At 38.0% G+C, this 17,015-nt stretch overlaps 1 protein-coding gene across 1 annotated transcript; it reads right to left on the bottom strand.

Annotated features, from left to right (window-relative positions):
* Nucleotides 1–567: 567 nt before the first annotated feature.
* LOC143602038 (elongator complex protein 3-like) lies at nt 568–14,347 on the bottom strand. Its single transcript, XM_077079285.1, has 6 exons — nt 13,871–14,347; nt 13,052–13,121; nt 12,777–12,949; nt 12,465–12,639; nt 12,176–12,342; nt 568–835 (listed from the first exon to the last, which is right to left on the bottom strand). Exons 1-6 carry the CDS (start codon nt 14,341–14,343, stop codon nt 583–585), a joined length of 1,311 nt encoding a protein of 436 aa, XP_076935400.1. The 5' UTR covers nt 14,344–14,347; the 3' UTR covers nt 568–582.
* Nucleotides 14,348–17,015: the final 2,668 nt, after the last annotated feature.

Raw genomic sequence — 17,015 nt, 5'->3', positions numbered from 1 at the left:
AGATCAAACAGGCATAATATGGCCAAATTGTATTTTAAGGTAAAAGATTTCCTAGATCCTAGATCTTCTATATTCAAAATAATAGATTACTACTTGATAATATGAATTAGTAAATATTTGACACCAATTATATATGTAAAAAACACTATTATTAAAACATTAAAAATCATTTCAACTTTTCAACTCGTACAGACAAAATATTCAGTTTGACACATTACCCAACCCTCCTAAATCATTTCTAACAAAAATTACATTATTACTAAAGCATCGTAATTTATTGATCAATTCTGAAACCAATTAATTTCATAAAATACAAATAGCTAAACAAAAGTATTTCAAGTACGGAAAACCATCCATTTTGAATGAAAAATGTTAATAAATGGCAAAGTCGAGCCCTTTAACTTTAATAATCACAATCGTGAACAATTATTTACATAAAATTTTGGCTAGAAAGTGATTTAGGCCAACCCGACCCATATTGCCCATACAAAAAAACACCGTTTTTACACAAAGGGATACATCTAGTTCAGTTTGTTTGCAAGTAGCAGATTATAATTTAATTTATAAAATGGCAATGTTCGGTTACGTATCATAAAAAAAATCAAAATTGCTTACTTGAATTCCAGCTTCACGTGTACGCACATCCCTGCATTTTAAACCTAAATCATCCATACGTGCTAAAGCAAGTTCACGAAGATTCCCTTTTTCAACACCGGAAGTAACTAAAGGCATCGGGATATCCCTTTGAACCCTGTAAACACGGGTCCATGGAGGCACCATGGCTAGAATCCGAGCCACAATGTCAACAAGCTGCTCTGGAGGATAATTTCTATACCTGATATACAAAAAAAAATACGTAATTTGGGGCGAATGACATACAGAATTACAGACTATTGGTGCTGATGCCATGTTTAAATTATAGAGGTGAACAAAAATCAGACCTCACAAACAAAACTAAATAACAGCACTGGTACCATCTATATTCGATCGGATTATCCGGTATAAAGTTTATGAAAAAAATTATTCTGGGTTCGACATAATTTCAAAAATCCGTTTACTGGTTAGGATCCATCCTGAACCAAACTGTTTTATCTTAGAAAAAAATTCGAACATGAAGGTGTTAAGCCTAACCTTGTCATAAGTCTAATAGTACAGAGGCATTTTGGTTATTATGGATTTGGTTAATTAGTTAATCACTTGAGTTTGCTAAGAGTTTTATTTGGGTTTTATTCGTTTGTCTATGTTTATGTTAATCTAACGAGTATGTATAACCATGGATTAGTTAAATTTATCTATTTGTTAGAATTTTAGCCCAATTAGGATCGTGTTACTTGTTCATCATAATTGTTAAGCACTTAAGCTATATTCAGGGTCATCATGTAATGGGTTTGGGACTTTGGGCATGCTTTATATTTCCAAGTTATCAATAATAAAAGACTCAAACGAGTTCATTCATAGTGCATTTTGTCTTCTTAATTATCTATAACAATGTATATCTATACTCTTCAGACTACTCCCTCTGTTCCAAATTACTGTCCACATTTCATTTCTATTACTGTTAATGTATCATTTCTTTAGGGGCTTCTCTTCACCATATTTTTGGTCACGCGATTATGTTATTCTCTTATTAGTGTTGTTATGAACAACACTTGAGCTAGAAGCAATATCTAAAGCTATAATCCCCCTTGTACCCATTTCTATATATACACACACACATATATATATATATATAGAAAAGGGTTATATATATAGAAAAGGGTTCAAATAAAAAACAATTGTTTTGTGAGAAGTGTGAGAAGACTTTAAAATAAAATACACCACCCAAATAGGACACTATACCATGTAAATAAGAAACTATACAACTTTTAGAAACTACCAATCTCAACCACTAGATCCTAGATCTAAGGGTCTACATCTATTCTTATGTTTCTCACAAAACTATTGTTTTTAACGTTAACCCTACCCTATATATATATATATATATATATATATATATATATATATATATATATATATATATATATATTTCATTTGGTGGGATTCCACTGGGTGTTATTGGCAATAATAATATCCCTCCAAAGAAATAATTCAAATTATTTCAAATCCACAATCTGTAACTTATGATCCTATTTTTGAATAAGTTTATTTAGTCTTTAATGTAGCTGATTTGTAGCTTGTAAATGATTTCATTTTCTTGTACTTATACCCTTCTATTGTTAATATCAAAATCATCTTTGATTGATCTTTTCATATGAATTTATTTGAGAGAAGAAAGGATTTTAGTTCATCATACCAAGCACGAGAAGCTTGACGAAGACCATAAATGGCTTTATGTAGTTTGCAAACGTGATTTGGAAATGATGGCTTAACAAATCCGGGAGGTTGGGAAATGTAGAAGGGATGGGTGAGTGTTCCTTGTAAAAAAGCATTATTGATATCTAATTGGCGTAGGCACCAATTATGGGAAGCGGCTAGGGAAAGGATAAGACGGAGCGAAGCCGGTTTAACAACCGGACTAAAGGTTTCCTTGTAGTTGCAACAAGACGTGCTTTAAGGCGATCAACAGACCCATCAGGTTTGAATTTGGTGCGGGAAACCCATTTGCAACCAATTATATTAGGCACGGAATCTGGAGAAACAAGAGACCAAGTATTATTACGAAGAAGGGCATCATGTTCGTCTTTCATGGCTTTGCGCCATTGAGGTTGTTTTAGTGCTTGAGTGATGGTTGTAGGTTTTGGAAAGGGTTGAGAAAGAATAAAAAAGATAAATTGAGTTTGGACTTCTTGTTTTTCTAGTGGGTTTAGGGAATAGGTTTGTCTATAGTTTGAGAGTTTGTTTGAGTGGTGATGGGCGTAGAGGTGGGTGGTGGTGGTTGGGACTGGTTGATTTGGGCCTGATCATGTTGAGTGGTGTTGGGTTGAGTCGGTTGTAATGGGTTGGTTTGATGCTGATCAGGTTGTGTAGAAGAGTTGGTGTTAGATGGTTGGACCTGTTGGTATTTAGAGAAGGCATGTTGTGTGGGATTATTGTGTTGGGTGGATTTGCGTATGTAAGTTTTGATGGGAGGAGTTGTGGTGTCGATGGTTGAAGGAGAATGAGGTGATGGGTGAGAAGTGGGGAGTAGTTGTATATGAAGCCAAGAATCAGGTATTGGAGATGGTTGTGTCAGTTTGGGTTAGAGTAGTGTATGGGAATTCGGTTTCAACAAAGTATACACGTCGGGAAGTATATATTTTGTTGGTTAGAGGATTAAGGAGATGGTAAGCACTTTGAGAGGAAGAATAACCAATGAAGATGCAAGGAATGGATCTTGTGTGAAGTTTGTGTGGTGAATATGGTCGTAACCAAGGGTAGGCTAGACATCCAAATATTTTTAGTTTGTCATAGTCGGGAATTTTTTTAAATAGGCAATAATAAGAAGAGTTATTTTTTTAGTGTATGGGTAGGGAGACGATTTATGAGATAGATGGAGGTAGCGATAGCAAAGGGCCAAAATTTTAATGGGATTTTGGCATGAGAGAGTAAGGCAAGACCCGTATCGACTAAATGACGATGGCGCCTTTCGGCATAGCCAATATGTTCGGGTGTGTGAGGTGGAGATGTTAAGTGAGAAATGCCACAAGAAGCAAGATGAGAAGCAAATTTGATGTATTCTCCTCCATTGTCGGAGAATAGTTTAATTTTTAATTGAAATTAGTTTTCAACAAGACGTTGAAATCTAATGAAAGTGGTGAGAGAGTCGGATTTGTGCTTTAATAGATAAATCCAAATATATTTAGAAAAATGATCTACAAATAAAATATAGTATTTAAAGCCGTCAAAAGATGTTATGGGTGATGTCCAAACATCAAAAAAAATCAATTGTAATGGTTGGGTAGATGAAAAAGATGAAACATGGAATGAAAGCTTGTGACTTTTATTAATGCAACAAGCATTGCAATTGTTTTTTGAGTTTTTAATAGAAGACACAGTGGAAGCTAAAAATGGTAAAACTTAAGAATGTGGATGTCCAAGACGATGATGCCATTGCCATAAAGTGGACTTATTTTTTTGGATATGAAAAACAGATGGTGGTGATATAGAACGAAACTCATAGATACCACGGGTAGCCGTTCCCAAGAGTAAAATTTGATTGGAGCGGGAGTCCTTGATAAGAAAATTGGAAAAAAAATTGAAATAATATGTTAGAAAAAATTACAAATTTTGTCCTTTTGAATTACATAGATTATGAAATGGGTCCTTTATTAAAAATAGTTTCACTCTTTGTCCTTTATTTGAATGTTTGCCATGGATTTTGTCCTTTAAACTAACATCCGTTAACTTACCCCGTTAAACAGCCCCATGTATGGGCATAATCGTCTTTTTGCTGCCCCCTTTTCTTTCCTCCTCACCAAGGCTGAAAGCCTGGACACCTACCACAAATTATTCTTTTGAAAAAATCCACAGCAACCTTCACAAATGAGGAAGCTCTACAACACAATAAAGGAAACATACACCCATAACCACCACCGCCACCGCAACCGACCGCCTATCTCTGCTACCATTAGCCATCGCCACCCTTGCCGCCTCCTTATCACCGGAGGACAAAGAAGTTTTAGCTTACCTTCTCTCGTGCTCCTTAACCACCACCAACAACTCCGGTGTTAAAAGCTTCAACGGCGTTAAAGGCTTCTCCGGCCACCCTCCGAGCTTCTCCATCTTAGCTTACCTTTTCATGACGTCACTCTCCTTTCTGCCTCACCAGGCCGCCGTGCGTAGACTCCTCACGGACACCATGTTTCATCTCTGAATTAGCCAGTACACTGTTCTCTCGCTACTGATTCAACAAAACCTAGATCTGATTCTGAAATTAAACGGAACGACGGTGTTCGCCATCGCCGTCAACGATGGCGGAGTGTTCGGTGACGGCCATGCGTTTGTGCCTAATTTTAGGTTTCACGTTGTTCCGGACCGGAGACTTACCGGATTAGAATTGATTAAGCTGCCGACGATGTCAGCCGGGTGAGAAGCTGGTTGCGACGGTGGGCGGAGGCGGAGGTCCGTTGACGCCGATGCGGATTAATAATGTTAGGGTTACGAGCTTGAAGATTGTGTGTAACAATGGGATTGCTTGAATATTGGGTCACTCTTTTTTGAAGTTTGAAGTTTAACAGGTGAGGATTGTTGGGTTATGAAGGCCTTTGGGCCGGTTTTATTAGGAGGCCCAGTTTTGGTTCTTAATTATGTTTAACCCTAATATTGTTTATTATATATATCCCATCATGTAATTGTAATCTTTGTTCTGAGCTAATAAGAAAACCTAGTTGCAGCCCGTGGACGTAGGTCCCCTCGCGGGGACCGAACCACGTTAAATTCTTGTGTCGTTTATATTTTCGTTTATGCGTGTTTATCGTTGTGCATGTGTGTGCTGTTTCGCTTCCGCGCGCCGCTTTGTTTCTAACAAGTGGCATCAGAGCTTTGGCTTGTTGGACACACGGTTCGTTGCACTGGTAACGATTTCGCAGAAGGTTTTGGTTCGAATCTGTTTTTTGGTGATTAGGGTTGGGTAGGTCCGTCACCGTGAATAACTCTTGGAGATCGCAGGGTTAATTTCTGGTTCGTGTTCATCAGTGATCGACAGTCAAGATTGGTGGCTGTCAGGCTGAGTTAGGGTTTTGATTTGGATCTGGTTAGTGATTCGGTTTCATGTTCCCTCGGTTAATCGCTGCTGAGATATCTTGATTTATTCTTTTGTTCAATCGATGGTCTGAGTTCAAATCGAAGTCATCGGCGAAGTAGATGGTCAGCGCGATCTGTGTGTGCCAGTATTTTATGGGGTCGGCTGATTATGCTGGCCAGAGATTGCGATGGGAGACCATGGCCGATGTTTCTGTTTCTTGTCTTGACCTGAATGATGTTTTGCTAGATATTGATGAAAATATGAGAAAGACAAACAAGGGTTTTTCTTTGTTTTTTTTCTTGTTCACGTGAAGGAGATAATTCTCCTTGGGGCTGGTTACTTTCTCATTGGGTATTGAAAAGGGTGACTAAAGTTTTTTTTGTTTAAATCAATATTTGGTCAGTTTTGGTTTTCTACTTCTCTAACTTTTGAGCTGCCATTTTTTGTTATTTGGAAGCAAGTTGTGATTAAGTTTTTTTTGCGAAAAACTTGGAATTCACTGAAACTTGCAGAAAGAGTTAGGATTTTGTGTTTCAAGTTCGGGGTTTGACTATTTATTATCAACTGTAAATTAGGGAACCGGGTTTTGTAAAGACCATTTAGGTTCGGGTTCAGATTTGTTTGCAAGAGATTAGTCTGAGGTAACTTTATATAGTTTATTTACAGTTAGTTGATTTATCGGTTATTGCAAGAGCAAATCGGTTTATTTGGCAGTGTTATGTTGAACAATCGTCAAGTTTAGGCCCGTGCCCTTGTTGTGTCTGTTCACTGTTTTCGATTTGTTCTCGTTTGTTATTGTTATAACTGAAGACGAGGTGGTTATGATCGGAATGTTGACGGTTATGGATTTTGGTTGATTGGTTTGTCATGTGAACTTGGATATAGTACTGGTGATGGATAAACTTGGAGAAAATGGAACCAGCGGGTGTGCTGGTGACGGCATAAGTGAAAAAAAAAATGAGGTTAGTGGCAAGTCATGTAAACTATTGCTCGTTTGGATGATCTTTCGGTTAGGGTTTGAGTTAACTGATCGTGTGTACGGTCATAGAACCCTTGGTACCACTTGATTTCATGAAAGTTCTACTGTTGTTATAGCTGTTTGCCTGTTAGCTGGTTCGAAACTGTGATTATTACTTCTTGTTCGTTTGGAATTGTGAAGTTATATCTTGTTTGGTGGTGATCAGTGGTACACCATTTGAGAGGTTCATAATCTCGTGTTGGGTAAAGTTATTTGCCGGGATAGTACGAGTGGGGTTCATCTCATGGAGTGTTGGTGTGGCATGGGTTGGGATAACAGAAACAGTGGGAGCTGGGCATAGTCGACTTGATAGGTTGCGTAGAGGTGAGACATTTTAAGAGTCGATGTCGAAAGGTTTGGAATTCTGCTTTTGAGAATGTATCTGGGGTTGATGCATTGGGACTCAGTGAAAGCGGTGACGACTCTTGGGTTCAAGATTATGGTATGCTTTATTTGTTACTCACTTCAATGAAGCATTGTTGAATCTTTTAATTAAAGACTTTTGGAAGATACGAGTTTTTTTTTTGTATCGTCGGAAGAAGTGAACCAACTTCCGAGTTATAAGGTCTTGGCTCGCTGAATCGGGTAGAGCTAAGGGGTTTCAGTTTGCAGACATGAAGCCTAGAGCCACGAGGATGTCAGCTTGAGCGTATTCAGAGGTCTGAACATGTTCGGGGTTTTGGTAACAGTGGGAGCACGCAGGTGTGTTCTAGGTTTGTTTCCAAAGGGACGTTGGGTTCGGAGGACCAGGAATCCGAATGTGAAAATCTCTCCTGGTATAGTCTGCTGATTTGGAGAGTGTTAATCCTCTGGAAGTCTTTGAAGCCGGTTGTATGAGTAAGTGAGGGTCGGTTAAGATTGAGGATGAGTCATTGGCGAGTTTTGTCATGGCTGGGTCTGGGATGACCGGATTGGAGTTCTCGGGAGCTTCAATAGGCCTTTCAGGTAACTGATGAGAAGGGCGGATGCAACCAGGGTGTGGATTGGTAGAAATCTTAGTTTGTTCCTAGAGAACTGGAGGCTTGGAGAACTTCTTTTGTTGAAGTTTTAGCTAGTTCTTGGAACTGGAGGCTTGGTAGATTTCTATTACTGAAGATTACTAGAGTTACTGGATGAATGAGATTGTTATATTTACTTGGATGGCAGGCTGGAATTTATCGCAAGGCCTTCAAGTGGGAGATTGTTGGGTTATGAAGGCCTTTGGGCCGGTTTTATTAGGAGGCCCAGTTTTGGTTCTTAATTATGTTTAACCCTAATATTGTTTATGTTAGGAACAAAGCGGCGCGCGGAAGCGAAACAGCACACACATGCACAACGATAAACACACATAAACGAAAATATAAACGACACAAGAATTTAACGTGGTTCGGTCCCCGCGAGGGGACCTACGTCCACGGGCTGCAACTAGGTTTTCTTATTAGCTCAGAACCAAGATTACAATTACATGATGGGATATATATAATAAACAAGATTAGGGTTAAACATAATTAGGAGCCAAAACCGGGCCTTCTAATAAAACCGGCCCAAAGGCCTTCATAACCCAACAATCTCCCACTTGAAGGCCTTGCGATAAATTCCAGCCTGCCATCCAAGTAAATATAACAATCTCATTCATCCAGTAACTCTAGTAATCTTCAGTAATAGAAATCAACCAAGCCTCCAGTTCCAAGAACAAGCTAAAACTTCAACAAAAGAAGTTCTCCAAGCCTCCAGTTCTCTAGGAACAAACTAAGATTTCTACCAATCCACACCAGTTGCAGCGCCCCTTCCCATCAGTTACCTGAAAGGCCCATTGAAGCTCCCGAGAGCTCCAATCCGGTCATCACAGACCCAGCCATGACAAAACCCGCCAATGGCTCATCCTCAATCTTAACCGGCCCTCACTTACTCACACTACCGGCTCCAAAGACTTCCAGAGGATAATCACTCTCCAAAAATCAGCAGACTATACCAGGAGAGATTTTCACATTCGGATTTCCCAGTCTTCCGAACTCAACGTCCCTTTGGAAACAAACCTAGAACACACCGCGTGCTCCCACTGTTACCAAAACCCCGAACATGTTCAGACCTCCGAATACGCTCAAGCTAACATCACTGTGGCTCCAGGCTTCATGTCTGCAAACTGAAACCCCTTAGCTCTACCCGATTCAGCGAGCCAAGACCTTATAACTCGGAAGTTGGTTCACTTCTTCCGACGATACAGAGACCGTATCTTCCAAAAGTCTTTAACTAAAAGATTCAACAAATGCTTCATTGAAGTGAGTAACAAGAAATAAAGCAAACTAGAATCTTGAACCCAAGAGTCTTCACCGCCTTCACTGAGTCTCAATGCATCAACCCCAGATACATTCTCAAAAGCAGAATTCCAAACCTTTCGACATCGACTCTTAAAATGTCTCACCTCTACGCAACCTACCAAGTCGACTATGCCCAGCTCCCACTGTTCCTGTTATCCCAACCCATGCCACACCAACACTCCATGAGATGAACCCCACTCATACTATCCCGGCAAATAACTTTACCCAACACGAGATTATGAACCTCTCAAATGGTGTACCACTGATCACCACCAAACAAGATATAACTTCACAATTCCAAACGAACAAGAAGTAATAATCACAGTTTCGAACCAGCTAACAGGCAAACAGTTATAACAACAGTAGAACTTTCATGAAATCAAGCGGTACCAAGGGTTCTATGACCGTACACACGATCAGTTAACTCAAACCCTAACCGAAAGATCATCCAAACGAGCAATAGTTAACATGACTTGCCACTAACCTCATTTTTTTTTTCACTTATGCCGTCACCAGCACACCCGCTGGTTCCATTTTCTCCAAGTTTATCCATCACCAGTACTCAGACTAATCTCTTGCAAACAAATCTGAACCCGAACCTAAATGGTCTTCACAAAACCCGGTTCCCTGAAGCCGAGCAACCTCCAAAGAAAAACCCTAAAACCCGAAACACCCGACCCGGTGCTTTACCTGCAACGCCCGAGTGAAACCTGCAACTCCAAGAAGTCCAAAACAGGAATTCTAATTGCAAAATCACCCGGAAAACCGTCCCAAACAGCCCTGAAAAACAGCCCCGAATAGCCCTGTTAACCAGAAAAACGAAGATCTCTGACAATACTGTTCACCGCCGGAATCACTGTTCACGGCCGGAAACACTGTTCATGCCGGATACTGTTCACCGCGGCACTGTAGCGGCGGCACTGTAGCAGCCCTTCTCAAACCAGCCTCTTCTACCTTTTTTTTTTTTCGATCGATACCCGTGCAAAACCGTGTGTAAACAACGAGCCAAAGCTCTGATGCCACTTGTTAGGAACAAAGCGGCGCGCGGAAGCGAAACAGCACACACATGCACAACGATAAACACACATAAACGAAAATATAAACGACACAAGAATTTAACGTGGTTCGGTCCCCGCGAGGGGACCTACGTCCACGGGCTGCAACTAGGTTTTCTTATTAGCTCAGAACCAAGATTACAATTACATGATGGGATATATATAATAAACAAGATTAGGGTTAAACATAATTAGGAGCCAAAACCGGGCCTTCTAATAAAACCGGCCCAAAGGCCTTCATAACCCAACAGTTTATTATATATATCCCATCATGTAATTGTAATCTTTGTTCTGAGCTAATAAGAAAACCTAGTTGCAGCCCGTGGACGTAGGTCCCCTCGCGGGGACCGAACCACGTTAAATTCTTGTGTCGTTTATATTTTCGTTTATGCGTGTTTATCGTTGTGCATGTGTGTGCTGTTTCGCTTCCGCGCGCCGCTTTGTTCCTAACAAGGATGAGGGAAAGAGAAGGGGGCAGGGGAAAAGACAAATTTGCCCTTCACGTTTTATGCACATGGGGTTGTTTAACGGGATAAGTTAACGGGTGTTAGCTTAAAGGACAAAAAGCATGGCAAACATCCAAATAAAGGACAAAGAGTGAAACTATTTTTGATAAATGACCCATTCCATAATCTATGTAATTCAAAAGAACAAAATTTGTAATTTTTTCAATATGTTATTATCAATACATAATTGTGAAATGGAGATAATGTTTCTGGATATGGAAGGAACGCAAAGGACGTTAGTTAAGATAACAGAAGTATTATGAAAATTAATCCTTAAAGAACCAACATGAGTGATAGTTAGTGAAGAACCATCGTCGATGACAAGTTCATCGGTACCGTTATAAGGTGTATGAAGTGAGAGTGTGTTTAGGTCGTTAGTGATGTGGTGAGACGCACCACTATCAAAAAGCCAAGTAGGTTTGGATGAACTTGTTGAAGCTTCCATCAGGTGAGCTTGTGGTTTTGTTGATCCATGTCGTGGAAATGGTGGGAGTGTAACTTGAGGGAATTGTTTCTTGAATACATAACATGATGTCAATGAGTGTCCTTGTTTGAAACAAAATTGACACTTCCTTAAAAAAAAGGACAAGCAGGTGTTGGGTTTATGTTGTGCCATTGTTTTGGGGAGTTATGGGTGTGAGCTGCAAAAGAAGAATGTGTTCTCATGTATATGGGAAGATGAGAGGGGAAGATGAGGGGAAGTTGAGAGATGGTGGACGAGTCACTGTTGTTTTATGTTGGCATTTTGTAGGTGTATTGTGGTGACCGGAAATAAGAACAGGCCGGAGATATTATTATGTTGCTGGAATTAGAAGTGGAGAAAGGAAGGCCTAGCTGATACCATATGAAAAGATCAACCAAAGATGATTCTGATATTAACAATAGAAGGGTGTAAATACAAGAAAATGAAATCAGTTACAAGCTACAAATCAGCTACATTAAAGACTGAATAAACCTTTCAAAACTATTCAAAAATAGGATCATAAGTTACGGATTGTGGATTTGAAATAATTTGAATTATTTCTTTGGAGGGATATTATTATTGTTAATAGGTATAATTGATTGATTGATTTCATTTCTATTGTGCCCAAGTAATAATTATTCACCAATTTTTCCATTTATCCTCTTAATTATCTATATCAATAAATCTTGATTGTTCTTAAACGCATTAAGGGTAAAATTGGCATTCTACTATTTAAAATACAAACTAAGTTTACATATCTTACAACTTAAAATTTAAATTATGAATTTTAAATAGTGTATAAAACTGCAAATATGTATCCTATTTACAGTCAGCTTTGATACTTGAAGCAAATCTAAACCAAACCAGAATGATCCCAAGTTTGTTTAAATCGGCATTCTACTATAAAATTGGCATTCTACTATTTAAAATACAAACTAAGTTTACATATCTTACAATTTAAAATTTAAATTATGAATTTTAAATAGTGTATAAAACTGCAAATATGTATCCTATTTACAGTCAGCTTTGATACTTGAAGCAAATCTAAACCAAACCAGAATGATCCCAAGTTTGTTTAAATCGGTTTGCTTCTCAATTCCATGATTATTAATTCTACAGTTTTATCCTAGTTCAGGCCAACAAACACCCCTATGACAGAGTGCTATGTCCATACCTGCCAGTTTTCCAAAGCTCATAAAGGCCAGTTCCACGAATAACAAGTGTTGGATAAATTTTAAGCCCATCAGCTCTAAATGAAGGATTTTCAAAGAACTCCTTGAAGCTTTCCATATCCCGCTCAACACCAACATTTGGAAGATCAGGCATCATATGAGCAACCACCTAAGACCATATTAAAAAAATTATAAAATAAATTGATATTTAACAAAGGAATTACCCTCAGACAAAATCAACCTAGTGATGTCTGATTGGGATTCATCAGCACAAATAAGAAACACAATCACCTTAAAACCAGCATCTTTTGCCAAAGAAAAGCAATCAGCAACAGCTGCTACTGTGTGGCCTCTGTTAGTGTCACGAGCAACATCTTCATATGTACTCTGAACACCAATTTCCAAACGTGTACAACCATAAGAAAGCATTTGCCTCAAATGAGGCCCAAGACAGTAATCTGGCCTCCTAGAAAGCAAAAGAGTCAAGAACTAAATCATTAATTATCCCATACTATAACAGAGAATAGATGCTCATTTTGCTAACCAACTAAAATAGTCCATTAACGTCTAGATATGATATGAAATTTAGGGGAATTAACTTACGTCTCAATAGTCATTCCAATACATTTTGTTGCACCATGTTCAGAATAAGCAACTGCTTCTTCAACATTTGCAGAAGTGTGTCCTGATAAAGCATCATGAAGATTCCTTATAAAGTAGTCCCGGTATTCAGCAGGCAACGACATAAACGTGCCACCCATTAAAATAAATTCAACCTGAAACAACCCGATGACAATTTCTCATTAATAACATATACATTTTAATAAAATATTAGATATATAATATATTGTTATATACATGATGGCATTGTGTCAAACCTTATCTACACTATGACCCAATCGCTTCAACTGATCAATCCTGCTCCTGGCTTGAACATAAGGGTTATATCTAGCAAAAGAAACAGTATATGCAAAGGCTTTTTTAGAATATCACAATATAACTTGATTAGCTTGAGGACTTCATAGTATAGCATAAAAACTAAGAACTCATAATAGTATATCTCTGGATCATAGACTATTAGATAAAATCACACTAACACTTGTCATCATGAATATAACCATTTAGGATATAACATGCTTAAATTTTGTTGGTAAGTAGGCATATAACGCTAAGCAGATAATCATAAATGTGTGAAGAATTCTGGAATTTGAAAATTGATGAGTATTGTATTGTAAAAATCAGAATTAGCCGGCAGCTAGTCTAATCGGTGTGTAACTGATTATTTTTTTGCTAATCGGTGACATTAGCCAGTTGTCGGTCACATCGGTAATAAATGGATCAACTTGGTCAAAAATTGGTCCAAATCGTTCAAAAATAGATTCTTTTAAAAAAAGTTTATTTTATGAAAGGCAATCGGGCCTTGGTTTTCTTGTTAATTTGTTATTTTTATGTTTGATTGTTTGTTTGAATCATTTATATGTAATTCCAATCCGATTAATCCTGATGAATTCGCTGGTCAGTACCCCACCGCCCGACTGGCTACTAGCGAGTTCTACAACACTGAAATTGAATTGAGGCATTAACAAACTCAATCTATGAGACAGACTATATAAGTAAGCCTAGATGTAGTGTGTGGCTAAATAAGCCCTAAATTCTCATATAGCAAATCCAAAACAACCAGGAACTAGAAAACTGACCTAGCACGAATGGCCCTCATACTGGTAGGCTCATACCCTGTATACGACTGGGTACTATACTCAAAATCCGAATCCGGTCCACCGGGACAATAAACGCATATATTCCCAGTGGTGGCAATATGCGGACACCGATGCGGCTTCGACATAACCGCCACAACCGCAATACCAGACGCCGTTCTAACCGGCTTGGCTCTGAGCTTCGGTAGCAGAGCCTCACGCTCGGTATCAGGCAAAGCGGCAATCATTTCGACGAGCTTAGGAGCACGTGCGAGGCCGTATTTACGGCAGGCGGCGGATTTGATGGCGTTAAGGTCGACGGTTTGGCCGGTGCGAGAGAGTTCGACCATGTTGTTGACGATCTCGGCTATGGCTCGGACTCTGGATTCTTCTTCGGTGAGGTTTTGGGATATTACGCCGCCGCGGCCAGGGCGTGGGAGTTTTCGGGTTTCGGTGGCGACCATTGCTGACGCCATGAGGATGGAGGTGTGTGGCGGCGGTTGAGGGTTTTACGACTGGAGCCTCTTGAAACTGTGTAGTAGGAGCTTATGACTCGACTCTTGGAAAAACTTTTTAAAATGTTAAAAGATGTTTGGAATTATTGTTATGAAAAAAATTATAAACAAATCTCTAACATTTTTTTAGAGAGTGGTAAGTGAATGTAAGTAAAAAGTGAGAAAAATTAAAGAGATTGAGTAAATTTAAAGGAATATTATTTGTTTTTTATTTATTTTTTAAATTTTTTAATATGTTTGAAAGTGGTTGTGAGTGGATGAGAGAAAAAAGATAATAATAAAGATGTAAAAAGTATTATTTAATTGTATATGAGAGTAAATGTAGTGTTTTTAGTGTAATTATAGAGATATAGAAGCTGATGTGAATGCTCTAAAATAAGGAATCCTAAACATCACTTTAAATCAATATTGATGACCTCAATCTTAGGAGCATATTTGGCAGAAAGATTGTATGAGCTTCAAGCTTTTAAGAAAAAGCTCTTACTCAATTAAAAGCATTGTTTGGTTTAAGGAGCTTGAAGCTTTTAAGCCAGGAGAAAAAACTTAAAGCTTAAAACTTCTACTAGTAATATTTATAAAGAGCTACAAGCTTTTAGTATTTTAATTTACTTAAATAATCTTCCAAAATAAATACATTTACTATTATTGTTTTTAGTTATGCTCATTTTAGTAATTTTATACAGTTTATTAAAAGCTCCAACTATTATGTCAAACATCTAAATATATATAAGGTATGTTTGGCATGAAGCTTTTAGGAGCTACAAGCTTCAATCTTTTAAGAAAAAGCTCAAACTCAATTAAAAGCTCTGTTTGGTTCAAGGAGCTTGAAGCTTTTAGGTCAGGAGAAAAAGCTTAAAGCTTCTACTAGTAGCGTTTAGAAAGAGCTACAAGCTTTTAGTATGATAATTTACTTAAATAACCTTCCAAAATAAATACATTTACTATTATTGATTTTAGTTATGTCCATTTTAGTAATTTTATACGTTTTATTAAAAGCTCCAGCTACTCTGCCAAACATTTAAATATATCTAAAGAGCTACAGCTAACACTACCAGCTACAGCTTCCAGCCACCAGCTTCCAGCTATCAGCCAACAGCTTCCAGCTACAGCTACCAGCTAAAAGTTAAAGCCACCAGCTACAGCTTTCATTCCAGCTACAGCTACCAGATAGTTTTGCCACACATACCCTAGCAAGGAGCTTTTAGGAGCTTCAAGCTTTAAACTTTTAAGAAAAAACTCATATGTTATAAAAAGCTTTGTTTGGTTGAAGTAGCTTCAAGCTTTTAGATTGATAGAAAAAGCTCCATATTTGAACGTTAGTATTGGTAATGTTTAAGAAAAAGCTAGCTACAAGCTTTTATATTTGAATTTACAAGTTTGGTACTTGAACTTATATCAGCTTTTGTTAATTTATATAATAGTTACACATTCAACCCTTATTCAAAACTAACTACCCTCACGACTTTTTTAGGAGCCATAACTTTTTCACACGTTAAAATTTTTTTAAACAAATTACATTATAAAAACGAGCATTTTATTCTCTTTAATTTGAGTATGATATTGTTATACTTCTTTAACTTTAAAAAATTAGCATACTATGTGATTATCGGTTAGGATCGATAACAAGTCGAGTCATGTGAGCTCCATGTGTAAGACCAAATTAGGAGTCGAGTCAGATGAACTTGAGTCATGTGTAAGACCAAATAAGGGTCAGAACGAGTCGATACAAAAAGGGTTAAATTAGTTCGATTCGTGTCGGTACACTTTTGAGTCGAAAGAGGTTAGGTCAGAACATGTTTTCAGATTAGAACAGTGCATGTTCAGAAATGGATTCATATCAAAATAGGTTGGTTTAAAAATTATATATTTGAAATTACTGTATATTTCAACTTTGTTTCTAGATTTTTGCCATCAGTTACACGCTTACTGCCTTTCCATGAATTACACGTCTACATTTAGGTTATGTATGCACTGTCATCAGATGAATCATGTACTGACACTGATTGTGCGGTTAATGTTAGGTTGTGCGCCTATTCCGCCGCACCACGCGTGCACTCAGCTAGTCTTATTAAAAGCTCATGCTACTCTGCCAAGCACCTAAATATATTTAAATGGTACAGCTACCAGCTTCCAGCCTTCAGCGTCCAACTAACAGCCACCAGCAAGTTTTGCCAAACATACCCATAGTAGCGTTCAAATATGAAGCTTTTTCTACCAATCTAAAAGCTTTAAACTACCTTAAGCAAACGAAGATTGTTATTGAATATGAGTTTTTTCTTAAAAGCTTGAAGCTAAAAGCTCTTAAAAGCTCATTGCCAAACATACCCTTAAGCTTTTTCTCCTAACCTAAAAGCTTCAAGCTCCTTGAACCAGACAAGGTTTTTAATTGAGTAAGAGTTTTTCTTAAAAGCTTGAAGCTCCTAAAAGCTTTCTGCCAAACATTTAATTTAACATATTCATTTAACATTAATCACCAACGCGTTAGGACATAATCGTGTGTGTGTATGACTCGTCACTGACTCATGTAATCATAATGCATGAGTGTGTGAGATAACATAGTCTGCGTTAACGGTTTTGTTTATGAGATTAATCATTTGGTTTTGTTATTTGTGGTTTATTCTCAATTTTGACCC

This window comes from Bidens hawaiensis, unplaced genomic scaffold, assembly GCF_021521415.1.
Source record: "Bidens hawaiensis isolate Kalapana, Puna unplaced genomic scaffold, B.hawaiensis_p1.1 tig00057797_1, whole genome shotgun sequence".
Classification (NCBI taxonomy): Eukaryota; Viridiplantae; Streptophyta; class Magnoliopsida; order Asterales; family Asteraceae; genus Bidens; species Bidens hawaiensis.
Note: the sequence above shows the minus strand (reverse complement) of the source record. Positions and strands in the feature narration are given on the sequence as shown.

Coding starts and splice junctions, on each gene's coding strand:
- LOC143602038 (XM_077079285.1), bottom strand. CDS start 14,343: ATGGCGTCAGCAATGGTCGCCACCGAAACCCGAAAACTCCCACGCCCT. Junction 13,122..13,870: donor ATGAGGGCCATTCGTGCTAG/GTCAGTTTTCTA, acceptor TTCTTTTGCTAG/ATATAACCCTTATGTTCAAG. Junction 836..12,175: donor GAGCTTTGGAAAACTGGCAG/GTATGGACATAG, acceptor TTTGTATATCAG/GTATAGAAATTATCCTCCAG.